General features: G+C 44.4%; 1 protein-coding gene across 1 annotated transcript in view; it reads left to right on the forward strand.

The window, feature by feature from the left end:
- FSTL4 (follistatin like 4) overlaps positions 1 to 25027 on the forward strand; it is a 486914-nt gene extending 461887 nt beyond the window's left edge. The window contains exons 12-16 of the mRNA XM_003405014.3: positions 1318 to 1436; positions 3881 to 4027; positions 11490 to 11597; positions 20430 to 20539; positions 23615 to 25027. Of these exons, the coding sequence (XP_003405062.1) occupies positions 1318 to 1436; positions 3881 to 4027; positions 11490 to 11597; positions 20430 to 20539; positions 23615 to 24317 (1187 nt within the window). The 3' untranslated portion in view covers positions 24318 to 25027. The remainder of the gene's footprint in view (positions 1 to 1317; positions 1437 to 3880; positions 4028 to 11489; positions 11598 to 20429; positions 20540 to 23614) is intronic.
- Positions 25028 to 27224: the final 2197 nt, after the last annotated feature.

Genomic DNA, 27224 nt, shown 5'->3' on the forward strand with positions numbered 1-27224 from the left:
GAAGATCACCAAAGGTAAAGATGAGCCCAAGAGACAGAAAGGGCCACATAAACCAGAGACTACATCAGCCTGAGACTGGAAGAACTAAATGGTGCCTGGCTACCGCTAATCACTTTCTTGACAGGGAGCACAACAGAGATTCCCTGATGGAGCAGGAGAACAGTGGGATGCAGATCTCAAATTCTCATTAAAAGACCAGACTTAATGGTCTGACTGAGACTAGTGGAACCCCCGGAGGTCACGGTCCCTGGACCGTCTTAGCCCAAGACTGGAACCATTCCTGAAGCCAACTCTTCAGACAAGGATTGGACTCGACTATAAGACAGAAAACGATAGTGGTGAGGAGCGAGCTTCTTGGCTCAAGTAGACACATGAGCCTATGTGGGCAGCTCCTGTCTGGAGGCGAGACGAGAAGGCAGAGGGGGACAGGAGCTGGTTATATGGACATGGGGAATACAGGGTGGAGAGGAGGAGTGTGCTGTCTCATTAGGGGGAAAGCAGCTAGGAGTACATAGCAAGGTATGTGTAAGTTTTTGTATGAGAGACTGACTTGATTTGTAAACTTTCACTTAAAGCATAATAAAATTTTTTAAAAAGTTGCGTTGAATCCATCTTAACTTATGGCCGCCCTGTGTGTGTCAGTAGAAATGCGTTCCATGGAGTTTTCAATGGCTGGTTTTTCAGAAGCAGATGCCAGGGCTTTCTTCTTAGGTACCTCTGGGTGGACTCGAACCTCCAGCCTTTCTTTTAGCAGCCGAACACGTTACGTGTTTGCTCCACCCAGGGACTCCCAAGCATTTTTAGGACACCATGCTGCAGGGAGTGCTGTTGTATACAGTTGTATTTTAAGAATCAAATAAAGCCTGTGTTTTTTTGGAGTCCTCTGATCCCTTCTGACTGGATTGCTTACAACCAACGATCAAGGGAGGCTTTCAGAACAGGAAAGGTCAAACATGTGTCAAAGCCAAACATATGGCCAGCTTTCATTTGGAAACTTGTGTTGGGGACCAGCCCTAGAGGACATAGGGCAGATGTGCATGTCAGGGAGGCCGGCCTCGGCACTGCAGAGTCTGTGATGTGCTTTATTGATTCACAGCCCTCAAGGGCCCTTTCTTCCCATGCCTCACACCCACCACCAAGCCCGGGTGTTTGTAAGCTAGCTGTTCATTACCTCAGCCTGCCTTGACCAGGAAGTTTCATCTTGTGCCTGCACCAGTTGCATCCAAATGCTGAGTTTGTGTGCGCTCAATGTTGCATGTGACCCTGCCTGGGGCCAGCTGCTGGGAGCCTAACTGGAATTGTGTTGGCTTCTTCCAGGCCTCAGTGTGGGAAACATGTTCTATGTCTTCTCTGACAATGGCATTATTGTCATTCACCCCGAGGAGTGTGAGATCCAGAGGCACCTCAAACCCACTGAGAAGATTTTCATGAGCTATGTAAGTTTCTGTGTCTGAGGCAGCTTCTACATCATACATAGACAAAACCCTAAAAGTCAACCTTTAACCATGTGTGCCACTCTATTTCCGAAATTCCGTTTGCTGCACTTGGTGTAGTTCCAAATTTGTTCCAAGTCTAAGGCTGAGAGTTTCAGTTCTTATTCCTTCATCCAGCAGACACATCCATGTGCTGAGCCCTAGGCAAGGCCCAGGGGTACAGACAGGTTCTTGGTCTCCAGAAATTCACAATCAAATGGTGGAGACAGCAGTGTACACAGACAGCTACCACACAGTGCTGTTACAAGGATATGCAGGGTGCACTGGCAGAGTCAAGGAGGGAGGCCTCTCCTGACCTGGGGAGACAAAGTCAAAGAAGGCTTCTGGTGGAGGTACTGCCTGAACTCAGTTCTGAAGCACTAGTAGGAATTGGTGACATGAGATGGAGAACAGAGGCATAAATGGCCCAACATGTTCAGGGAACCACAAACATTTCTGAATGACTGGAGGAAAAATGGGTGTGGGAATAGGCCTAAGGTTAGCCCAGAAAAGTAGGCAAAGGTCAAAGCACATGAAGATGTGCTAAGCTGAGGAGTTCTAATGACATCCTAAAAGCTCTGAGAAACACAGAATAGTCAAGCCAATGATGGCCATGATCAGATGGCTTTAGAAGGCACACAGCACCTTGGAGAGGGTAATGATTAAAGGGTGAACTAGAAGCAGAGAAGTGGGTGAAGAGGCTATCGCAATCACCCAGGCAAGAGAGGGTGATGACCAGGTTAAACTGGTGGCAGTGGGACTGGAAAGAATTAGGTAGATTGTAGAGCTATTTTTAAGGTAGGACCAGCAGGGAGCATAATGATGACCCACTGGCTTGTTAGGAGAATAGTGCCCTTCACACAGAAGGAAAAGGAGCCAATTGTGGGGAATACAGTTCATTCATCTAACACTCTACCAGGCCTATGCCACATGCCGGGCCCTGGGTTAGATGCTGGTCTCCCAGGAACAGGATAGATAAGCTTGCTGTTAAGCAGATGAGGCTGGCCTGGGATAGGCTGAGTTGAGGTGCCCATGGAACACATGTACAGAAACAGCCACAGGCGGTGGGGAAATGGCATTGGTAAGCTGGAGAGGCCTGGGTAAAGAAAGCAAACAAAGTGGCAAGGAGGCCTAGAGAACATGGAGTCGCAGACCCAAGGAAGGCCAGGTTTGGAAAAGCAAGGAGTAGTCAGCTAGGTAGTATAGGAGAGCTTGGAGGTCCTCAGGGAGCTAGAGGAAAGAGTGTGAAAACATGTGAATGCCCAGAGTGTCAGAAGTGCTATGAACAAGATAGGAGCCCAGGTAGAAAGTGGTAATGTAACATGCAGAGGCAGGAGAGATGATTGCTGGTGGAGGACCCAGGAAAGCCCTCCCAGCCCTAAGACCCAGCCGCCAGGAGGCTTTTCCTGGGCTGTGCTCCCCTACCCCATACCAGGCCTCTGTCCCTTTGGTTTTTATCCCCTTCTGCCTGTGGTGTCGGTTTCTCATGTGAAGGTCTTACCTCCTCTACTAAGCTCCTTGAGGTAGAAGTATGGCATTGAATCTAAAAGGTCATCTAAAATCCCCCACATGCCCTCCTCCTGAGGGGTCACTCCCTGGGACATGTACAGTCTGTCTTCAGCATGGTGAGCAGTGATGGAGATGGTGGAGGAAGTAGACAGACCTGGGCAAGTTCCTAAAGCAAGCTCGTTGTACTGCTGTTCTGGCCATTTCTCAGGCTGTTGAATTCCTCACTTTTGTAGCTTGGAAACAGCTGTTTCTAAGCTGTTTCATTTGAATTAATCATTTTTTAAAAGTGCTACCTCAGATCAATTTTACCTCCACATAATAGCCGTGAAGCCATTTCAAAAGAATGGTTCTAGTTTTAGCAGTTAGGTTTAAATAATTGCAGCCAGTCACATCTGGGCACTAATTTTCTCATGTATTAGCAATAACCCCACCTGTGCCTTGGGAGAGATCTTTCCAGTCCTAACCAGGATTCCGTTTTCCTGGATAAGAAGTTAGAGCAAGACAGAGTGAGGAGGTTCTGAAGACACTGCAGGCAACACAGGGCCATCCATGGTGAGCTATGGAACAATCCCTGATATTTGTTTCTCATCTAGAAAATGCCCAAACACCTCACAGGAGTGTCACAGTGGGACAACAACCCTCTTTCTAGCCTTCTCTTAAGCCTCTCTGCTAGACTAGAAGCCCACTTTGTCCAGCAGAAAAAGCATAATGTAACACAAAAGTGAAAAAGCTGGTGCTATAGGAGGGTTTGTCTGCCGTGTTCTGTGGAGCCAACAGATACTGAGAGGGAAAAGGAGACAGAAGGGTCATGGGAGAGGGAACCAGAGATGTTGGTGGGGGCGGGGGGAGGGAAGGAGAATGGGATAAAGAAGATATATGGCAGCCTATCTCCTTTACAGGAAGAAATCTGTCCTCAAGAGGAACGTGCCACCCGGCCATGTCAGTGGGCATCTGCAGTCAATGTCAGGAACCGGTACCTCTATGTAGCCCAGCCAGCACTGAGCAGAGTCCTTGTGGTCGACGTTCAAGCGCAGAAAGTCTTACAGGTATATCTCTTTAAGGGAGTTGGGGGAGACTTCGAATTCCAGTCACGTTCTTCTTTGCCTTCTGCACATTCCCCAGGTCCTATGGGAGGTGGTCAGATGGGCGGGGAGGGGGGAAGAAGAGAAGATTCATGTGCAGTTATTCATTAAGTATTTATTGTCTACTGTGTGCCAAGCACTGCTCTAGGTGGTTGAAAAACAGTCGTGAATGAGCAATGAAGTCCCTGTGCTCTTCGAACGTATTTTCTAGCTGGGGAGAGAGACCATAAGTCAGAATTTTAGGGAACAGTAAACGGTAAGGACTGTGTGGGGGGAAAAATGTGACAGAGGAACTGGAAGCCTAATTTAGATTGGCCCTCTCTCTGGAGGTGGATAGAATCTGAGATCTAAAAGCCAAGTGGGATTGAGACTCTGGGAACAGAGAGAAGGCCAGTATGGGTGGAGTATAGCAAATGAGGGGAAGAGTGGGATGCCACAAAGTCGGGGGTAAACAAAGGCCAGCTCATATAGGGCCAATTAGGACTTAAAGTAAAATCCAAAGTGAGATAGAAACCCATGGAAGAGTTTTAATCAGGGGAGTGACATGATCTCACATTTCTAAAGAGTTGACAGGGCTTCTGTGTTAAGAACAAACAAAGATAAAGCAGGGAGATGGTCACTGAAGTAGTCCAGGCAAGAGATGATGTCAACAGTAGAGGTGGTGAGAAGTGATCAGTTTCATGATATATTTTAAACATGGAGCCCTAAAGATTTTCTGAGGGGGTGCATGTAAGGCTTGGAAGAAAGAGGAATCAAGGATAACTCCAATTTTTGTTTTGTTTTTTTAACTTAAGCAACTGTAGAATGGTGATGCCACTTACTACGTGTGGCAGGCTGAATAATGGCCCCTAAATGCCCAAGTCCTAATTCTCAGAACCTGTGACAGAAGAGACTTTGCAGATGTGATTAAGTTAAGGATCTTGAAAGGAGAAGATTATCCTGGATTATCTGGGTAGGCCCTAAGTGAAATCACAAGGGTCCTTATAAGAGGGAGACAGAGGGGAATTTGACAACACAAAAGAAGGAAGTATGACCATTGGCAGAAGCTGGCCATGAGCCAGGAATGCGAGGAATACAGCTCTAGAGGCTGGGAAAGGCAGATCCACTAGAGGATGCAAGGCCCTGCCAACACATTGGTTTCAGCACAGTGAAGTTGATTTCAGAATTCTGACCTCTAGAACTGTGAAAGAATAAATCTGTCTTATTTTAAGCCACCAAGTCTGTGGTAATTTGTTGCAAAGGCAATAGGAAACTAATACATTATAATAGGAGAGACTTTGTGTGAGGCAGGGCATGAAGCAGTTGGGGGGAAAATTAGGAATTCAGTTAAGTTTGAGATGCCATTAAGTGTATAAGTAAAGATGTCAAGAAAGCAGTTAGACAGACAGGCCTGGAGTCAAAGGAGCAGTCTAGGCTGGAGATGTCAGTTTGGGAGCCATTACTATATGGATTGTATTAAAGCCAGAGACTTGGGTGAAGTCACTGAGATTAATACAGAGAAGAGGTTGAAGCTGGAGCCCCAGAGCACTCCAACATTTAAAGATTAGGAAGAAGTCAACAAAGGAGATTAATAAAGAGTGGCCTAGAAGGTGGGAAAAAAATTAAGAGAGGATGATGTTCCAGAAGCCAAGAGAAGGGAGTGTTTCAAGGAAGAGTTAGTGATCAATGGTGTCAAATGCTGCAGAAGAGAGCACTTGCATATTTTGAGTCTGAGAACTGACCATTGGATTTGGTACCACAAAAGTCATGAACGACCTTGGTAGGAAGAGGTACGATGATAAGGGTGGAATGAAGGCCTGTTAGAGTAGATTCAAGTTAGAGTGGGAGGTGAGGAATTGGAGATGGTGAATATAGACACCATTTTAAGGGGTTTCACTGTGAAAGTAGACATGTGAGGCAGAAGCTGGAGGTGAATGCCAATAAGAATTTTTTTTTTTTGCATTACAGCATTTTGTATGCTAATGAGAATAGCTGTTCCCAATTCTTCACTTTCTCTCCTGCCTTATCAAAATAGGCAGGACCCAGTGGAATTCAAGCACACAAATGAAGATGCTAGCCTTAGACAAAAGCATGGACAATCTTTCATGATAACAGGAGGAAATGGAAAGTATTCAGGCACAGATGCAGATAAGTGATACAATGGTGGTAGTTAAATGAAGTTCTCTTCTAGTTTCTTTTATTTTTTCAGTGAAATAAGAAAAATCATCGCCAAGGATGGAGGTTTGAGGAAGAGGTGAAAGTTGACTGTGTGATTGAATTGACCAGGGAAATATGATGGAGGACTACTGGGCACTACTTGAGGGTCCACTTAAGGATTGTGGATGTACATTTAAGCCAGTCTACAGGGTTGTTTCTTTTTCTCCAGCTGCCCAAGTGCAGGTTCATTGTGGGGGAAAAATTGACTATAGCCAGGGTTGTGGTTTCTCTGGACAGATATGACAGACAATTTACTAGTTACCTTTTTGTTATTGATTTCCCTGGCCAGACAACACACTCTGAATGATTTCAGTCCTTTGAAATTTATTAAGACTTGTGACCCAAATTATAATCAATTTCAGATAAATGTTCCATGTGCACTTCAAAAGAATGTGTATTCTAACATTGTTAGGTAGAGTATCCTATATATGTCAAGTTGGTTCATTGTCTTGTACAGATATTCTATATCCTTAGTAATTTTTTGTCTACTTAGTCTATCAGCTATTGAGAGGTGTGTTAAAATCTCCCAGTACAATTGTAGATTTATCTATTTCTCCTTTAAATTGTTACATTTTGCTTTATATATATGGAAGCTATGTTTTTTGTCAGTACAGATTTAGAACTGTAATATCTTCCTAGGGAAAGTCTTTATTACTGCAAAACATCCTTCCTTATCTGTAGCGAAGCTTCTTGACTAAAAGTCTATTTATTTCATGTAATATTAGTATAGCTAATTAAGATTTCTTTTGATTAGCGTTTGCATAGTATAATTTTTCCATTCTTTTACTTTTCAACTCTCTATGTCCTTATATTTAAGGTGGTCTTTTACAAAGCCACATGTAGTTGTGTTTTGGGTTTTTTATTTTTATCTAATTTAACAATCTTAGTCTTTTACTTAGAGTGTTTTACCCATTTATGTTTGATGCAATTAATTACATAACATAAAAACCAATTGCCATCGAGTTGATTCCGACTCATAGGGACCCTACAAGACAGAGTAGAACCGTCCCATAGAGTTTCCAAGGAATGGCTGGTAGATTTGAACTGCCGACCTTTTGGCTAACAGCCCAGTTTGTAACTACTGTTCCACCAGGGCTCCAATTAATTATATAGTTGAGTTATAGCTACTGTCATACTATTTTTTAATTTGACCTGCCTGTTCATGTTGCTTTTTTCTCCTTTTTGCTTTCTTTTAGATTAGCCAAATATTTTTTATATTCTATTTTTCGTCTGTTAACTTGGTGATGAATCCTTTTATTTTGTTATTCTTACCATAAAGATTACCACATGCACCCTCTCCTCAATACAGTCTCACACAAGTTATTACTTCACTTCTCCAATAGTGCTAGAACCTTAGAACCCTTTAACTCCATTAACCCACCACCACCTTTTGCTTTATCATTGTAATGAATTTTAACTTTGTATTATTGTTGTAACATAACCCAAGACATGGCTATTATTATTTTGTGCAGGTGATAGTCATTTATATTCACCCATGTATTTACCCTTTCCATAAATTATTATCCTTCCTGCAGTTCCCTATTTCTGTCTGGAATCATTTTCATTCTGACTGAAGAAGTTTCTCTAAGAATGCTTTCAGTGCAGGTCTACTGGCAACAGATTCTCACAGGTTTTGTTTGTTTGAAAATGTATTTTTGAATGATATTTTGACTTTGTATAGAATTCTAGATTGATAATTATTTTCTTTCAGCATTTTAAGATGTCATTCCATTATCTTCTGGCTTCCATTTTTTTGTTGTTGATAAGTCAACCTTCTGTCTTATCGTTGCTCTTTTGAGGGTTATGTACCTTTTTTTCCCCCTTTCGGGCTATTTTTAAGGTTTTTCTCTTTGGTTTTCAGTAGTTTTACTATGATGTACCAGGGTATAGTGTTCTCTGAATTTATATCTGGATTTGGGGTTTGCAGGGATTCTAGAATGTGCAGATGATGTCTTTCATGAGATTGAAAAATTCTCAGCCTCTATTTCTTCAAATATTCTGCTGCCTGGTTCTCTCCTTCAGGAACTCCATTTAAAAATGTTAGACCTTTCCATTGTGCTGCCCATATCTTTTTCACTTTTCTTACTGCCTGTCCTTTTTTGTCTCTTTGTGCTTCGATTTGAATATTATATATCAGGATGTCTTTCATTTCACTAATCCCATCTTCTGCTGTCTAATATGGGTTTTAAAAACCTATTTATTGAGTTCTTATTTTCAGATACTGCGTATTTCACTTTTAGAATTTCTACTGAATTTGCTTTTTCTGCTTAGATTATCTTTTCTGCTAACTCCAATATAGGGATCACTGTGGGTCTGTTTCTATTGTCTTTTTAATCTTATTTTCATTCATATAGTTCTGTCTCAACAAGTCTAAGAATTTCTTCTTGAATCCCAAACATTGTATATTAAAATATTATAGAGACTGCAGGTGGCTATTATTCACCAAACAGGATTCACCCTTTTCTTTGCTAGGCAGGCAGAGTAGAGAATTAATACTTTAATCAGGGACCAAATTGAATCAAAGCTGAGTTGAAGTTTTTTTTTTTTTTTTTTTTAAGGCTTAATCTGCCTCTGTTTCACTCCTAGTCCTAGGGTATAGCACTCCAGGGTTTTTAACTGAGAGCCCAGTGTATTTACCAGAACCTTTCTCTGCCATATCTTTGCTTCTTCACAAGGAAACTCTGTTCTGAGTTCAAAAAAATTTTTAGCTTAGCTCTTAAGTCTCCTGCCCCACAACACCTATCAGGGAAATCCCTGATAGGTTTCTTTCCTCTCAGAATCATCGTCTTTATTGGTCTGCCACAAACTATTCCATCCTAACCAGAAGATGAAAGTATATGATATTTAAAGCCATGGGACTGGATAGGGTCATCTTGAGGGAAAGTGCAATATTAAAAAGGCCAAGGACTAAGCCACGGGACACATCATCACTTAAAATTTGGATAGGGTGAGAAGGCAGCAAAGGAGATGAAAATTATTGCTTTCTTGGTGCCTAAAAAAAAGCTCCTGAGAGGCAAAGTGAAATGAGGGCAGAAAAGTGATCACTCATTTTGACAAAATGGGGTTCACGAGCAAAGAGATGTGAATATGATGGGAGAAAGGGTTAACCATAAAGGAGAATGGCTATAGTCTGAACTTTACGGCAGAGAAATAGGGTAGCTGGTAGAGAATGTGTAGTCATGAAGGGTTTTGTTTTTTAAAAAGTGTGCAAGAAGCTAGACATGCTATTGTTACTGGTGAGTTAGGACACTTTGGATAGAGGAAGACAGTGTCAGGTGCTAAATAAAGCCTTTGGCAAATGAAGGGGAGTGGCTAGGAAGCTGACAGATGATAGGAACATGGAGGAATAGTTGGCATAACAAAAAGCCAGGGGTATGTGAAGTATAGAAAAACATAAATAGCCTCTACTTGAGAGGGCTTCAGGGGACAGGAGGTTTTAATCAGAGCAAAAAAGTAAAGGAATACTTCAGAGATTTCAGCAGGGATGGGCAAAATCAGCAGTTCAACTGTGTATGTTAGCTTGAGGTCATCAATAGAGGAATGAATTTGAGTCATCATAATATAGTGGTATTGGATGAGCTCACTTAGGGAGATGCAGAAAAAGAGAAGGTCAAAGATGAAGATCTGGGACATGCTAATTTTTAGAAATCAGGGAGGTGGGAGGCCAAGTGAAGAAAATGTTTCCAGAAGGGAATAGTCAACCATCTGGAGTCCTGCTGAAATATCAAGGAAGAGAATGATTCAAAAGTGATCTCTGATTTTGACATGAAGGTCTATGATGATGACAAAAACTTGATGGAAATGAGTTAAGCAGTAGATATAGGGAATCCATAAGCAGTCCTTTAGAGAAGTTTTGCCCAATGTGGGGAAGAGAAATGGGACAGAGAGGGTATAGTCCCACCATCAGGAAGGCTAGAATATGTTTGGTTAAAATTGAAATTTCTGAAATTAAGGTCTAAGTTGTAGTGGCTGAGAAGTGGTAGGGGAAAGATAATTGAAGTTAGGGCTTTGGATGGATCATGCACATGGATGTGAAGGTAATAAAAATGTTGACCACGTGAGTGGTAGAGAAGACAATGAACCATGTGTCAAAGTCTTCAGTGAACAAAGGGGAGTGACCAAGACATTGGCTGATGACAAGAAAAACAGGGTCAGAGTCTAGTGGCGTGAGCATTTTTTGTTGTTTGTTTTTTCATTGTGATATGTATTTTTTCCAAATTCTCTCTTGATTATTTCTCTCTTGATGTTGTCTTTGACCCATTGGTTGTCTACTGGTGTGTTAATTTCCACATTTTTGTGTTTTCCAACTTTCCTTTTGTAATTTCTAATTTCACTCCTCATGGTCAGAGAATATACTTCGTATGATTTTAATGTTTTTAACTTGCTTTGTGTCCTAACATATGGTCTATCCTGGAGAATGACCCATGTGTACTGGAAAAAAATGTGTATTGTGCTATTGTTGGGTGAAGTGTTCTACATATGTCTGTGAGGTTTATAGTGTTGTTCAGGTTCTTTTTTTTCCTTATTGATCTTTCTTGACATTCTGTCCATTATTGAAAGTGGTATATTGAAGGCTCCAACTACTATTGTAGAGCTATCTATTTCAGAGAGCAGAGTTTTGGAACTTATAAAACTACAGTGTAGAAGCAGAAGAAAAACAGCCTTCATTTGACAGAAGAAACCATATCCTTGGAGGATAGCAGTTTCAGTTACAGCAGTAAATAGTCTGCCTGATGCTATAGCCCAAGTCCCAAAACCCCAGGTGAAGGATATGCAAGATAGGGGCAGCTCAGAGTAGGACATAAGAGAAGAGTAATAATGGGTGATCTCAGAATCTGTTTCAGATGGCCCAAGGAAAAGAGTTAACTCAACAGAATCCAGGGCACTAGGAGCCTGGGGAAGGACACTGAGGAATCAAGAGGCCCAAAAGGCTTTCAGGAGAAGTAAAGGTGTTGTTTAGGCTTTTCTAAGTTGGTCTGGGTCCAATTTAAGTAAAACTTGCATGAAAAGAAGTTTTTTAAAGGAAGAACAATATTGACAACAAACTTTATGCTGCTAAGGAAAAGCACAGAGGGGAAAGCTTCTGCCCTGGATACCAAACAGGATCATTGCCCAGGTGCCACGGCTGGCTTTCCACTCACCCAGGAGCAATGTCTGTACACCCAAAGCTCTGACCACTCTGTTGGCTTCCACAACAATGATGGCCAACTTGTCACTATTTTTTTTCAAGTCCATAGGTGTGGACCCTCTGCCGGCTAAGCTGTCCTATGACAAGTCACATGATCAAGTGTGGGTCCTGAGCTGGGGGGACACGCACAAGTCCCAACCAACCCTTCAGGTATGTTGAGTACATGGAAGCTGATATCCACCGTATGGGAAATGGCTCTCCCTATCTAATAAAGTGTCTGCTGCTTCCCAAGGTGGCTAATCACATTTTCCTAAATAGGTCCATGAAGGCTGGGGAACAGAGTAGGAAACACCCTCAAGCCAACACACCCTTCGCAGTCAATTAACAGGGTACCTTAACCCCAACCAACACTGCCCCCCCTCCAGTTGCCATCAAGTCCATTTCAACTCCTGGCAACTCTATAGGACACATTAGAACTGCCCCACAGGGTTTCTGGGAGCAGTTGGTAGATCCGAACTGCTGACCTTTTGTTTAATAGCCAAGCTCTTTTTTTTAGTTTTTTTTATCATGCTTTAAGTGAAAGTTTACAAACCAAGTCAGTCTCTCATACAAAAATTTACATACACCTTGCTATATACTCCTAGTTCCTCTCCCGCTAATGAGACAGCACACTTCTTCTCTCCACCCTATATTCTCGTGTCTACTCAGCCAACTTCTGTCCCCCTCTGCCTTCTCATCTCTCTTGCAGGCAGGAGCTGCCCGCATAGACTCATGTGTGTCCTTGAGCCAAGAAGCTCACCCATATCATTTTCTATCATATAGTCCAGTCCAATCCCTGTCTGAAAAGTTAGCTTTGGGAGTGGTTCTAGTCTTGGGCTAACAAAAGGTCTGGGGACCATGACCACCAGGGTCCTTCTAGTCTCAGTCAGGCCAGTAAGTCTGGTCTTTTTAGGAGAATTTGAAATCTACATCCCACTGCTCGCCTGCTCTATCAGGGATTCTCTGTTGTGTTCCGTCAGGGCAGTCATCAGTGGTAGCCGGGCACCATCTAGTTCTTCTGGTCTCAAGCTGATGTAGTCTCTGATTTATGTGGCCCTTTCTGTCACTTGGGCCCATAATAACCTTGTGTCTTTGGTGTTCTTCATTCTCCTTTGGTCCAGGTGAGTTGAGACGAATTGATGCATCTTACATGGCCACTTGCTAACGTTTAAGACCCCAGATGCCACTCTCCAAAGTGGGATGCAGAATGTTTTCTTAATAGATTTTATTATGCCAATTGACCTACATGTCCCCTGAAATCATGGTCCCCGACCCCCTGCCCCTGCTATCCTGGCCTTTGAAGCATTTGTTTTATTCAGGAAACTTCTTTGCTTTTGGTTTAGCCCAGTTGTAGCAGCTAAGCCCTTTAACTACTGTGCCACCAGGGTTCCATCTTACCCCAGCCTGTTGTTAAAGGCAGTAATACTGATGACGGATAGAATTCAGATGTCATGACAACCAAAATGTGGTTCCCAGCCCCCACTCAACTCAGCGCCAAGATATCTGCCTCTCCTGCCCTTACCTCTTGGTGCCAAACAGCAAGTGAGGCCCAAGCAGGGAGAAGGTTAAGGCTTTCTTCACCTTGGGTTTTGCAGGCATTTGGAAAATAGTTTCAAAGCTAGTAGTAAATGTTGGCCGTTAAAGGAGGAGGAAAAGTACCAGCAGCAATTATATCCATAAATGAAAGCACGTTTACTAAGTGCTTGTAATGTCCTAGGCACAAAAGAGTTAAAAAAAAAAAAAAAAAAAGCCTATGGCCCAACCCAGGCAGTGTGGCTCTGGAGACCATACATTTAACCACTGCACTGATGGGCTGGAGATCCTGTGGGGTTCCTCCCTCCACCTCCCAGGGAAGGTCAATACTGAATCTGCGTTGAGTGTGCCTGGCCCAGCCTTTCTCATTGGGGTTCCATGAGAGGAGTAAGCCATGCAAAAAGTGTTATGAATGCCTGTTCTTTTAGTTCTCCCAAGAATGATGCATAGAACCATTCTAGATGCACAGAAGAGAAATTCATTCCTTACATACAATGGATACAAATGGATACCTAGAGCATTAGGGTCTGATTCTCTCCCCAACAGTAGTTCAGAAGGGCTGCAGGTGGAGCCAATCCCCCCTCTTCTGGAGGCTGGTGAGAGGCCAGGAAGACCAAGGTCTAGAGAAGCTCCTCAAGGGAACTGGCCACCTCCAGCACTGCTGGACCAGGGAGCAAACACTACTTTGCCTCCTATAACTGAGATTATTGTCACTCAAGTGGCACCACAACTAGTCTTGGGGCCAGTGAGCTGACAAAAAAAATTAATAATAACCTATCCGAGGGCCCAAGAGCCAGAACAGAGATCGCTCAGAACAGAGCATGAACTCAGAAATATAGCTGCTGAAGGAGACTAAAGTAAAAGTAAGAAGCACATAAGGAAATTCAGGAGTAGGGAGGAGGATGACAAAAAAGATTTTTCTAGAACTAAGAAACAAAAATTATTTCCCAATTTAAAACTTTAGTAGGTGAGTTGAAAGATACATGGTTTGTACTGGAAACCAAAACAATGACCTAAAAGGTAAAGAAAAAAAAGTCTCAAATCACAAAGCAAAAATATGAAGAGACTGAAACTTAAAGTGAGAACCACAAACGTTTATAAAAAGATAACAAATGGAATAGGGTCAAGCACTGAATCAGTGTGGAAAAAAATTTCCCAGAGCTGATTTCCCTGAGTTGAAAAAACTTAAGTGTATAGATTGAAAGGGATCTATGAGTTCTAAGCTGGACTGATGAAAAGTGACACATCTCTGCCTTTCTCAGTAAAATTCTGGAGCTTCGAGTATAAAGAGAAATCTTTCAAGCCAGAAAGAATAAGTGACCCATGCAATCAGATTGGTTCCGGACTTCTTACCCAAACCAGGAGCTGAAACACATAGAATGACATCTACAGGCTACTGAGATGAAATTCAAGAATCCTATTCTCTGCTAAGGTATCATTTACCCGTCAGAACAAAAGAAAGATACAAGGGTATGCAGAATTCAGAGAGCATGCCATTTCAGACAAGATACTAGACAAATATCAGATGAACCAGATCAGAGACGTCAAGATGGGACAAAGATTAAAGGGAGACAGTGGTAAGTGATGAACCTAGAATGAAAGATCTAAAATTAAAAGTAAAATGGATCAGGAGAGACTATCTTGAAATGTATAATAAGTGCTAGATAAGGACATTTGAAATAGGAGAGACACATGAAAAAGGAAATTCTAATACTAGGTGTAACACATTGTTGCACTGAAAGTAAGTGTAGAGAGTGGAGAAGGAAAAAGGGAAAGTATTCAAAATCTCACTGGGATAAGAGAATATTGTTTGATATTAACAGTTGAGAAGTAACTATCTCATTATTCCCCAAATGTAACAAACTGAATCCTCCTATTAAAAGCAGAGCGAGTCAGATTGAGTTTAAAAAAAAAAAAAAAAAGACTAGCTATACTTGCTTACAGGAAACACACATAAAGTAGATTTAAAGGGATGGAAATAGTGATAGGTGAGCAAACATATGCAGGAGTGGTGGTATTAATATCAAAGTAGAATTTAAGGTTAAAAGCATTGAACAGCACAAGGAGAGACATTATGTCATCACAGTATATATCAAACAATATAGCAACAAAATACATACAACGATAGTGATTAAAATATAAGGGGAACTTGATTTTAAAATACAACTTAATTTTACATTCCAAAGAGATAAAAATAATGATATAAGAGAATGGAATAATATGAACAAGGAACTTGATTTAATAAATATATAGAAAGCCTTTTCTCCTTCAAGGAGAATTTTTTCATGTGTCCACACAGTGTAAGCAGAAACATCTCACTCATCACAAAGAAAACTCTAACAAATTTTGTAAAAGTCAATGTTATAGGCTACATTATCTGATAATCAGAAATAATTAAAAGTAACCTAACAAGAAAACACTCCTAGATAGCTGTTGGATCAAAAGGGAATTTAACAAACCGACTCAGAAGCAATGAAAGAGAGACAGCTTCTTATCAAAACCAGTGGGACACAGAGAAAGCTGTGTCCCACTGAATATTTGTACCTTAAAAGTCTGCAAAGGAACCACTTTGTTAAGAAATTAGAAAAAGAACAAAGTGACTGGTAAGAAGGAATTAATAACTGAAATTAATGAAACAAAACAATTTAAAAGAGAGTAGAGAAACAAATCCTTTGTGAGCCTGATAAAGGAAAAAAAAGAGAGAGAGAAAATGAGAAAAGGAATATTACCACAGATACAGGAGAGATAAGAAGAATTGGTGACAAATTTTAAAACTTAGAGGAAATGGATGATTATTCTACAAAACATATCTAAGAAGCCTAAGTGCCCTTCAAGGGATAAATGAATAAGCAAAATGTGGTACATACATACAAGGGAATACTGCAAAATATAACATGGATGGATCTGGAGGACATAATGCTAAGTGAAACAAGTCAATCACATAAGGACAAATATTGCATGATCCCACTTTCATAAGAAGACAAGAATAGGTATGTATACAGAGACCAATGTTCATGGTGACTACCAGGGATGGGGAGAGGGAGGGAGATTCACTCTCTAGATTGAAGATATTTGTTATTTTTAGTAATGGGAAAAGTTGCACAGGATGTGAGTGTAATGAGCACAGCTTGACCAAAGTAAACAATGCCACTAAGAAGTGCACTAGAGAAAAGGATGTTTGTGCTAAAGAATATGACATATATAATTTGGCGACAATGCTGACAATAACCAAAAACTGAGTGTATGGTCACATATGTAGGTATATAGACATATATGTGTACGGGTAGTTACAGGTAAGTACATACGTGTATACAGACTGAAGTATCTATATGTACCTGTACATACAGATATGTGTGTGCATACGTCTATACTCAGAGGACACAGTTACAGATGCTTCTTGGATATAATCAAATACCTTGCCAGAACGGTTTTCTGGGTTTGAAGTCTCATGGGATAACTCAAGTCAATTGGCACCACAAAGTTAACGTTCTGCATCCTAGTGAGATGAGTAGCATCTGGAGTCTTAAAATCTTGCAAGCGGCCATCTAAAATATAACTATTGGTCTCTATTCATTAAGAGCAAAAGATAAAAAAGGAAACCAAAGTCTCAGAGAAGAAACTAGCCTACAGGACTAACAGTCTACAGAGGCCACAGCCTCATCTACCCTGAGACCAGAAGAACTAGATTGAATAGAACTCAGATTCTTAAAAAGTCCAGACTTTTACTGGACCAGTTGAGACTAGAGGACTCCCTGAGACCATCACCCTGATTTACTATTTAAATCGTAAACTGAAGCTATTCCCTGGGGTCACCTTTTAGCAGAATAAGATTGGCACACAAAATAAAGGATATTATCTGTGATGGTAGTGCTCCACTAAAAAACCATCTATATGAGACCAAAAGTTCAACCGTTACTCTAAAGCAAAGATGGGAAGACAATGGGGGCAGGGAAACTACAGCACTGGAAACGGAACAACCAGAACACAACAAATGAGAATGTTGACACATTGTGAAGAAAAATGTAACTAATGTCACTGAACAACCTGTGTAGAAACTGTAAATGTTTACGGAAAACAAAACATTTTTTTTTTTAAATGTACCTAAGAAACTTGAAATCAATCAATTGCCATGGTGAAGTTTTTTTTTTTAAAGATTAAGGATGTATTATAGGAAAATACATTTTTAATATTATTTAAACTATTCCAGGCCAAAGTTTGAAATTGTATAATTGTCATTCTAAAAATTGATAAAACTAGACTAAACTCATTTACGAATACAGAAGCAAAATTCTAAACATAATATTAGAAATAGAGCCCAGCAAAGTCTCTGAATTCCTCAAGCAAGGTTTGTTCCTGGAATGCAACTGTGGTTCACTCTCAGGAAATCTCAACGTTACTCGTAACACTAGCAAATTAAAAGCCAAAAAAGCCTAGAGTGCTGAAAAGGCATTTAATTAAATATAGAAGACATTCTTAATAAATAGCCTAAAAATAGGAATAGAAGGAAATTCCTAAGTATAATGACTGTTTCCCAAAAACCAAGAACAAATCTTTGCCTAAAAGACAAAACACTAAAAGCATTTTAATATCAGAAATCAGACCACAATGCCCACCACCACCATAGAAAGACCAGGAAAGGCACTAAGACAAGCAAATGAAATCATTTGAATAAACATTGGAAAAACAGGATAAAACAGCCTTCATTACTGTTGGCTAGGGTAAAGGAAATAAGTATTGGCAAAACTTGCTCCCAGAAAGGTCAGCTCACACAGCGTTTGTGGTGGGCAATTTGGAAATCTGTACCAAAAGCCTTAAAAAAAAAATTCCTGCTCAGCCAGCAACTTTACTTCTAAGAATTTATCTAAAGGCCCTAGTCATGGATGTGGGCAAAGATTTAGTTACGACATTGTGTTACTGCATTGTTTAGGTTTGTAAAACATTACAAATAATATCTAATGTTTCTAAATATCCAACAATACCAAACCAGTTGCCGAGTTAATTCTTACTCTGATGGAGGCCCTGAGTGGTGCAAACAGTTAAGCATTCGGCTGCTAACCAAAACATTGGAGGCATCTCAGAAAAAAGGCCTGGCAGTCTAGTTCTGAAAAATCAGCATTGGAAAACCCTGTGGAACACAATTCTGTGCTCCTCCCTGTGGATCTCACACATGAGGTCACGATCAAACAGTAGGGGACTGGTTAAACAAATTTTCATATAACTACATGAAGGTGTGTGTCTATAAATGAGGCTCCTTCCACCAAAGTCCTCCCCCAGCAACCAGTTTTTTAACCTTTGACAACTTCTCGAATTCTGCCCAGCACTCTCTTGCCCACTTACCTCCTCCCAGCCTGCCCATTGGAGACCTTGTTCCCCAGTGCCCCTCTTCTACAAGCGTAGCTTCTCAGCTAATTTCTCCTGCCCCCTGGGGGAGATGTCTTCCTGACCCCACCTGGCCATGACTGGCATCTCCTGATCCTAGCCCATAGTGCCAACAAATGCAAGGGGCTCAACAATGATCTCTGGGGCACTTGCATGCTTGGCCACCTGCTAGGACGCAAGAAAACACAAGAAAGACCTCATGACCACTTGGAGAAATGAGGTTGACGTGCCCACATCAGTTCAATAGTCCATGGTTCTGCGCTTTGATGAAGTAACCTCTGAGTACAGGGTGTCAGAGTGGTGGAGCGTGAATGACACTGACCGATGACAGCCTGTGATTTTCCATCTTATTATACTCTAAAATGACAGACCTGATGTCAAGCAATGACTGCAGGGCTTCTTGGAATTCTCTGGCATTTTCCCCCGGGCTCTCTAAGATCCAGTTTCCTAATGCTGATATTTTCTCAATGCCCGGTTTTATGAGTTCCTCCATGGCTATCCTTAGCAATGAACTTGCAATGGAAGTGTCATTTGACCATTTAAGAAAAAAAAATCACAAGAAAATAACCTAATGAAACTATAGAACTCGGGAGCTGAAAATCACAGCCACTTCATTCCAATCCAGCATAATGCTTGCGGACCCCCAGAGGGAAACACACTCAGAAAGTGACTCAAGCCTCAAGCCTGCCCGAGGAGGCGAGGGGGTGGGCCAGGCGCTATTTTGTCAGAAAGCAAACACCAGAAGGCAATCTATCTTTAGAATGCAAAAAGCTTCCAGAGCTCCAAGCCTTGTGAGTCACAAACCGCCACCACCAGCAGCAGGGACTGCCCCATCCTGCAGGCCAGCCTCAGGCTGCAGAACCCTGGATCCTCCCTTCTGCACATACTGCCACAGCTCAGCACCGGGGACCTGGACAAATGCCTCACCTCGCTCTCCAGGTGTCTGGTATCTGCCTCCTCTCCTGCCCAAAAGCCTGGGCTTGTCCCTTGGGTCAAAAATGGCCAGTTCCCTCCCCCTAGCTGCAGGTCTGCCACCTGTCTAGGGCAGTGGCCTAAAATGTGAAGGCTGCTCAGCACAGGTGAAAGGCAATGGGACAAGCCCACCTGTGCCAGGGCACAGCCCACAGTCTCTGACGGAGGGAGGACTACCTGCCCACGGGGGCATTATGGCTGGATCTCCAGACTACACTGATCCTGTCTAACCGCAAACACCACTAGGCTGTGTTCTACGCTCTCGGTGTACCCTTCCCCCTCACAGACCCAGCAGAGACAAACACCAGGGAATGGCTCCAGTCACCTTCTGTCCAGTCCACAGGAAAGAAGAGGCTTCCTCCAGGTAGAGAGAGGCAGCCCTGCTCTGTCACTACCAATCTGTACAAGCATAGGGCCTAATTCTTGATTTCTCACACCAAGTCCCCTTTGTGAAATCGGACCCTCTCCCCAGCATTCTATTTGCAGGACATCTACATGGCATGACCAGCACCTCTAAATGCCTCCCTGCAGGATTCCTGCTTCCTCTTCTACTGTACATTATGGAGTCACCACTCTCAGAGAGTGCCTCCGTGAGCAGCAGACAGCAGGGACTCCCAACAAACTGGCCCAGGCATCTGGCATCCAAAATATGGATTCCCAGTAAACAAGTCCACCATTTAACATTTTCAATCTTGAAAAGCTCTCTCCCTCTTTTCCTTGGGAAGCCTGTGTGTTGGAGGGTGGGATTCCCTGTTGTGGGAGGAGGTTGTCTCTGAGCAATCAGCTCTGGGACCCTCCCGCAACACGGCCCCTGCAACCCTCTCTCTGCCTTCACGACCGTGACTGTGATGACTACGGCTGACAGCACATAGCACAGTCAAGCCTGGCTGAGCACAGGGAGCAGTTCAGTCATTCTTTCCGGTTACACCATCTCCCCTCCCCACAAGGATGAGCCCCCTCCCAAGCACATCCTCAAGCAGCTTCATTTTGCTCCTGCCCCATTCCTTGAGACTGTGGTTTGTCTCCCTTTCCTGGGGGCTCCACCTGGGAACTTGCCATTATCCCGGGTCCAGCACCCATTGGATGGGCCCTCACAGGGACTTCCACTCTGTGTTGTAGGTGATCACGGAAGCCAGCACCAGCCAGGGCCAGCACCTCATCCGCACACCCTTTGCTGGAGTGGACGACTTCTTCATTCCCCCAACAAACCTCATCATCAACCACATCAGGTGAGGCCGGCAGCCGTGCTCTAAGGCACTGGAGTCTCCAGCTCGGCCGGAAGCAGCCCCGCCCTCTCACCATCTCCCCGCTCCTCCTGGGCTAGCTTTGGACCCCACGAGAAAGGGATGGAGAAATAGGCCCATCCCTGGTAAAGACTCAGGGCTTAGTTCTTATTAGTTAGGGTGGGTCAGTGACTCTGTTGTAGTTAAGGAGTATAAACAAAAAAAACCAAACCCGTTGCCATCGGGCCGATTCCAACTCACAGCAACCCTATAGGACAGAGTAGAACTGCCCCATAGAGTTTCCAAGGAGCCTGGTGGATTTGAACTGCTGACATTTGGGTCAGCAGTCTTAGTTCTTAACCACTACCCCACCAGGGTTTCCGTTAAGGAGTATACCCACTGCCATCGAGTCAATTCTGACTCATAGCTACCCTATAGGACAGAGTAGAACTGCCCCATAGAGTTTCCAAGGAGCGCCTGGTGGATTCAAACTGCTGACCTTTTTTGGTTAGCAGCTGTAGCACTCAACCACTGTGCCACCAGGGTTTCCTTAAGGAGTATACTCACTCCTAATGCCCTCAGGGGACCAGTGAAGTCAGAAAGCCTTGGCCCCAAGAGGAGGACAAAGGAAAAAGGAGGAAGCAAGAGTTAGTCGAACACCCTCCCCTGGCTAGACACAAAAACCCTGCAGATAGGAAAACTAAGCCTCAGAGAAGTTAAGACACTGGCCAAGGTCACACAGCCAGGAATTCGCAGAGTCAGGCTAAATGCAAGGCCAGGCCTCCTTTCAGTGCCCATGCTAACTTCGGCCCTTGGTTCCTCCAGGAGCCTCCAGAGCAGCCATGTAGGGGCCTGCAAGGAGGCAAGACCCCAGGGTTGCCATGGTTTGCCACCACCCAACATAGTAGCCTAGTAACCATAGGCATGGCCACAACTGCAAATCTCGTCGCAGCCTGGGCGGTCCCCCTTCCCTAGCCATTTCCAAGAGCCCTACCATTTTTTGTAACCACACCACGTCAAGAAGACTAAACCTGCCCTTTAAGTAACCAAGACCCCAAGTGTCTGGTGGCACTAAGTATTTATGCCTTTCTTTAATCTGATGTCAAGAACCTTTCTCCATGAAGAAATGGCTCATTTCTGCAAGTTGACACTGGACTTCTTAAAATAGGATTCACCCATTTACCCTTGCCCCAAGGCAGAAAATCACCGCTGTATGAACCTCTTGCTGCAGAGGGTGCTGGGGAAGAGCATCTAAGAGTTATGAAATGGTGAGACTGGATTGTCAGTCCCACTTACAGAGGCTGAACTCAGCTGGGGGCGTGCAAACACAGCAGCTCTGCAACTCCGCTGCATGGCTTTTGCATTAAAGTTCCCTGTAAAAGTGGTCTTTTTCTGCCTATCTTTTCCATGCTCTGGCTCTTTAAAGATACTTTAAGTAAGTGGCTGGGGCAGGGGAGCATTTTCCCCACTCTGAGGTGTACTTATTCAAGAGAAAATCATGGGAGAGACTTGTCTGTATTCTCGTATGTGGATATAGAGCCAAAGGGCCTCTAAGAACAGGGGATTGAGGCAGAGACTCTCAAGATCAAAGGGAAGTCCTGCCCAGAGTCAGGAGTCAGGACGTTTTTGGCAACCAGCCTCCAAAGAGGAACTTCAGAAGGCCCTGCTGTGGGCAACTGCCAGCTACTGAGCTCTTACACTAAACTTCTCTCTCACATCTAATCCTTCCAACAATCCTAGAAAGTAACTACCTTTTTCGGAGTCACAGAGGCTCGGAGAGGCAAGCTACTCACCCCAGGTTCTGTAGCTAGCAGGGCAGCAAGGCTGCACCAGGCCATGTCACTCCAAGGGAAAAGCTTTCCCCGGCCCCACTGCCCAAGGTTCTCTCCACTGGCATCATAAATGTGGCGGAGAAGAGGCTGCTCCCTGCCCTGTCCTCTCCCAGAGGAAGGGTCACTGATAGGACATCTGTGCTTGTGCAGTGGCATGTACATCCCTGATTACCACCTAGCCAGTTATTTCCAGAAAACATCTAGGATGCGGGATTTCCTGTCTTGTGATCACAGCACAAGTCGGGGCAGACGCCGCTTGTCCTTCCCCTCCATGCTTATCCTCTAGGCACAGGTTCACCACACGGGCCCGTACAAGGCCTCGAGGAAGCTGACTCCAAGGCATCCCAAAGGCAGAACTCTCACCCTCCTCCTTCACCATTTCAAAAGATGAGTGCATGTTACAAGAGCATAAATCCAGGGATATTTGTAACTCAACAGCATTTGGTTTGAGATCACAAATGAGTCACTTATGAAGCCAGCCCTGCCCCATGATTGTTGTTAGCTGAGTCAGCTCCAACTCATGGCGACCCCAAGTATAACAGAACAGAATGTTGCCCAGCCCTGCACCATCTTCACAGTTTTTGGTATGCTTGAGTTCATCGTTACGGTCACTGTATATTGTGAGTGTGTTACAACCTAGGGGGCTCATCTTCCGGCACTATTGTTGATGTTAGTTGCCATCGAGTAGCTTCCAGCTCATGGAGACCCCATGTTGCAGAGGAGAACTGCTCCATAGATTTTTCAAGGCTGTGACCTTTCAGAAACAGATCACCAGGCCTGTCTCCCAAGGCACCTCTGAGTGGGTTTGAACCACCAACATTTCCGCTAGTAGTTGAACGCTGAACCATTTGCAGCACCCAGGGACCTGCGGCGCCATATTGGGCAGTATTCTATTGTGATCCATTGGTTTTTCTTTGGCTAATTTTTGGAAGTAGATCGCCAGGTCTTTCTTCCTAGTCTGTCTTAGTCTGGAAGCTCCACTGAAGCCTGTCCACCATGGGTGACCCTGCTGGTATTCGAAATACTAATGGCATAGCTTCCAGCCTCACAGCAACATGCAAACCACTACAGTATAACAAACTGACAGATGGGTGGTGGTGCCCTTTGATAATCACATTAATAGACTATTAGAGCATTGGAGCATTACGATAAAAGGGAAATAGAAAAGGGCAATAGTTTAAGACAAATTACATATCCCTACCCTGAGAGGAGGCCTCCCAACGTCTGACTGCAATTCTTCCCCTTTCAGGTTCGGCTTCATCTTCAACAAGTCTGATCCTGCAGTTCACAAAGTGGACCTGGAAACGCTGATGCTCCTCAAGACCATCAGCCTGCAGAGCCACGGCTGCGTGCCACAGGCTATGGCCCACACACACCTGGGGGGCTACTTCTTCATCCAGTGCCAACAGAACAGCTCTCCCCTGGCTGTCCCCCAGCTACTGGTGGACAGTGTCACAGACTCCGTGGTTGGTCCCAACGGTGATGTTACAGGCACCCCCCACACATCCCCCGATGGGCGCTTTGTCGTCAGTGCCGCCTCCAATAGCCCCCGGCTACATGTGCAGGAGGTCACCATGCGGGGGGAGATCCAGACCCTCTATGACCTGAGGGTCCCCCAGGGCATCTCGGCCTTGGCATTCCAGCGCTCCTTCACTGAGGGCAATCAGTACTATATCTACGCTGCCCTGGAGACGGAGCCTGATCTGCTATTCCTGGAGCTGTCCACAGGGAAGACAGGCATGCTGAAGAACTTAAAGGAGCCACTCGAGGGGCCAGCCTGGCCCTGGGGCGGGCCCCACAGGATCGTGAGGGACAGCGGGCTCTTCGGACAGTACCTCCTGACTCCAGCCCAAGAGTCGCTGTTTCTCATCAACGGGCGGCAAAATGCACTGCAATGTGAGGTGTCAGGCATAAAGAGGGGGACCACAGTGGTGTGGGTGGGTGAGGTATGAAGGAGTCCCTGAGTAGAGTCCTCGGCCAGGGAGCACTGCCCAGTCCAGATAACACAGCCCCAGGCAGGCGCACTGTACATTTTTACAGACAAAAGCAAAAACCTGTATCCGCTTTGTGGTTCACCACTGGTTTCCTTGCAAGTTTCCTAGTATAAGGTATGCGCTGCTAACAAGATTGGGGTTTTTTCGTTGGGAAGTATGATTTATGCCTTGAGCTACAACGAGAACACATGCCTCTGTGTAAAGGAATCATTTTTGTGCTGAGCTACGCGCCACATGACCTGGGATGCTGTGGAGCCAAGAGATTCTGCTTTCTGGGCGGGCACTTCTGTCAGATGCCTTCACATAGTCATTGTCCTTTACGGCCGAATCCAGCCAGACTTCACGCTGGTGGAGTTACCCAGAACTGGGCCTGGGAGCAGAGGTGTACCAGGCGCAGGGGCTCTCCCTCCCGGGTCCAAAGCCACGTCTGCCCTTGCTCTGGCCCTTCCTTTCTCCTTCACAGCTGCTTCTTGCTTTTCTTTTCATCTGACTTGTGATAAACCTGAGGGACAGCTAATATGACTTGCATCTTTGGGGTTGGGGAAATCACTCACTTTATTTTGGAAATTTTTGATTAAAAAAATAATTTTTTATAATCTCAGATGCTAGTAAGCAAAAAGATCCTTTCCAAGGTCCAGCTCTATTCTTCCCTGCCTAAAGCCAAGTCTCTGGAAGTCACAACCCCACATTCCACAGCTAGAAAGATCTCCTGCACGTAACAGTGGTCATCCAAGAATGATGGTCCTCTAAACCATTGGCACCCCATTTCTCTAAGTGCAGATTAGGCCACCAGATTGGTAAAGAAGACTGGATTCCATGTCAGGACCCACAGAGACCAGGACAGACCCCGTGTGCCTGCTTTTCATCACTGAAGGGGGGACACTGCATTAGCCAGGCCGCATCCCCCAGGTTCAGGATACACTGGGCTTGCCTGCCTGGTGTGGGCAGCCTGCAGAAGACAGTGCAGAAACCCTAGACACAAGTGGGGTCCAACATGTTTCTTAGGCTACACCCTGTACAAACAGATATCTTTTCTGCCTACGGCCCTGGCACCCAGCTTGGGTGGCTCCAGTCCTTGCATCAGCACTGCACAGATAACACATTTCAGTGCGTGTTTTCTTACACACGGCCTCCCTCTCCCCAGTATACACATACTCCAAAATGCAGAATCGGGGGAGGCGGGCTGGCCCTGGGGCATTATTTCCAAATGTCTCAGGCCCCAGTGGGCTTTCAGGTGTCTCTGAGCTTCACCATAGGCATGGACGAGCAGCCGGAGCAGCCCTGTGAAGACAGCCAGTGTCAGAGAATCTCAGCAAGGAGGCTCACGTGGTCCCAGAACACTCCTTTCCCTCTTGCTCCCATCAGTGGCTGAAACACACTTATATGCTTTCTGGCTTGAGTGATTATGTTTCAACCACAGGGCTTAGTTGGGAGAGGTAGTTCAATATAGACACTTTAGCTAATTTAGTCACCTTCACCTGCCAACATGGCCATGATTTCCCTCTGCTGCTGAGAAATGACACCTGTCAGGGCAAGGAAGACTTTGAATCTCTCCAAATACACACAGCTCCTTTTTTTCTTGCCCACCCCACCTACACACACCCCCAAAGTTTCTGAGAGCAGCCAGGTCTACCATACACCTGTCCCAGCAGTGGGCCTAGACATGTTCGTTCAGGTTTCAAACTCTAAAGATGAAGGGTATAGATGTACACGGAAGTAACTGACCTCCAAAGCCTGGTATTCCATTTCAAGATAGCTGGGAAGGATGAATAACACTCTCACCTTTGCTTTTTTTGCCTGCCTCAATATCTTGACACATCTACTCCCAAGCTTACACTTTTACCACTGAAATTCTCCAACTAGCATGGACTTCTCCCTTTGGCAAAATCTTCTAAATTGCAGCAGCCCCTGGTGGAAAAAGTCCCTGAGCCTAACAGAAGAGTCCCACTGACCACCAGCCTAAAATATTGGTCCATCTTGGTTGCAGGATTCCTAAGAAAAAACCATCCAAACTAAACTCGCTTGTTAATCTGGGAGTGAAGGAGTCTTCAGCAGCAGCTGTTCCTTTGCTCTTTCTTCCATATCTAGGTTTGTCTGAACAGCGTGTCTGCCTCCTCCACCCTCACTGTGGAGTCAGCATGCGTAGGTCTTGCTGCCAGCATGCTGGACGCGCTGGCTTGGAGCAGGAAGATTGCAGGCCTGAAGCCTAGGCCAGAGTTTCAGAATGTGGCCCTAGGAGGCAAATTCACCAAGGCAGGAGTGAAAATGTTCAGTACTGAGACCGCCAGAGCTGCTCAGGCTGGAGGCCAGGGAAACGCTGACCCAAACCCTACCTGCCCCCCCTCCCATTCTCCAGCCCCAGGAAAGGTACCTGAGCACAGGTTTGGCCACTGGGTGTACGATGGCATCACTACAGTTGGGCCTCCTTGAAGCAACCCAGCAGGTGATCCTTCTCATGATCCAGAAAGGTCAATTAACAACTAATATTTTCCATTACTAAAAAAGCATTTGCTTTGCCAAAAGAATCACCAAAAAGCCACTTACAAAATGAACTCCCTCTGTCATTTTTTTAAATAAAATGAATATCACAAATAAACACAGTCCCTCCCCCTCCCCCAACACGAGAATAACAAACACACAGAGCACCTGTAGTAACATTAAGGATTTAAAATCGAGACCCTCACTCTCCTCCCCAAGTGGGCAGAACCCCTGCTACAAGGTTCTGGGTCCAAAAGCCCACCTAGCCATCCATGATTGATGGCACGATAGTGATTTGTCTGCTCCTAGATGGTTGGCACGGTGGCCGCAACAGTGGGCTCAAACATATCGATGAGTATGAGGATGATGCAGGACTGGGCAATATTT

The sequence above is a fragment of the Loxodonta africana genome, chromosome 2 (genome assembly GCF_030014295.1).
Source record: "Loxodonta africana isolate mLoxAfr1 chromosome 2, mLoxAfr1.hap2, whole genome shotgun sequence".
NCBI classification, from domain to species: Eukaryota; Metazoa; Chordata; class Mammalia; order Proboscidea; family Elephantidae; genus Loxodonta; species Loxodonta africana.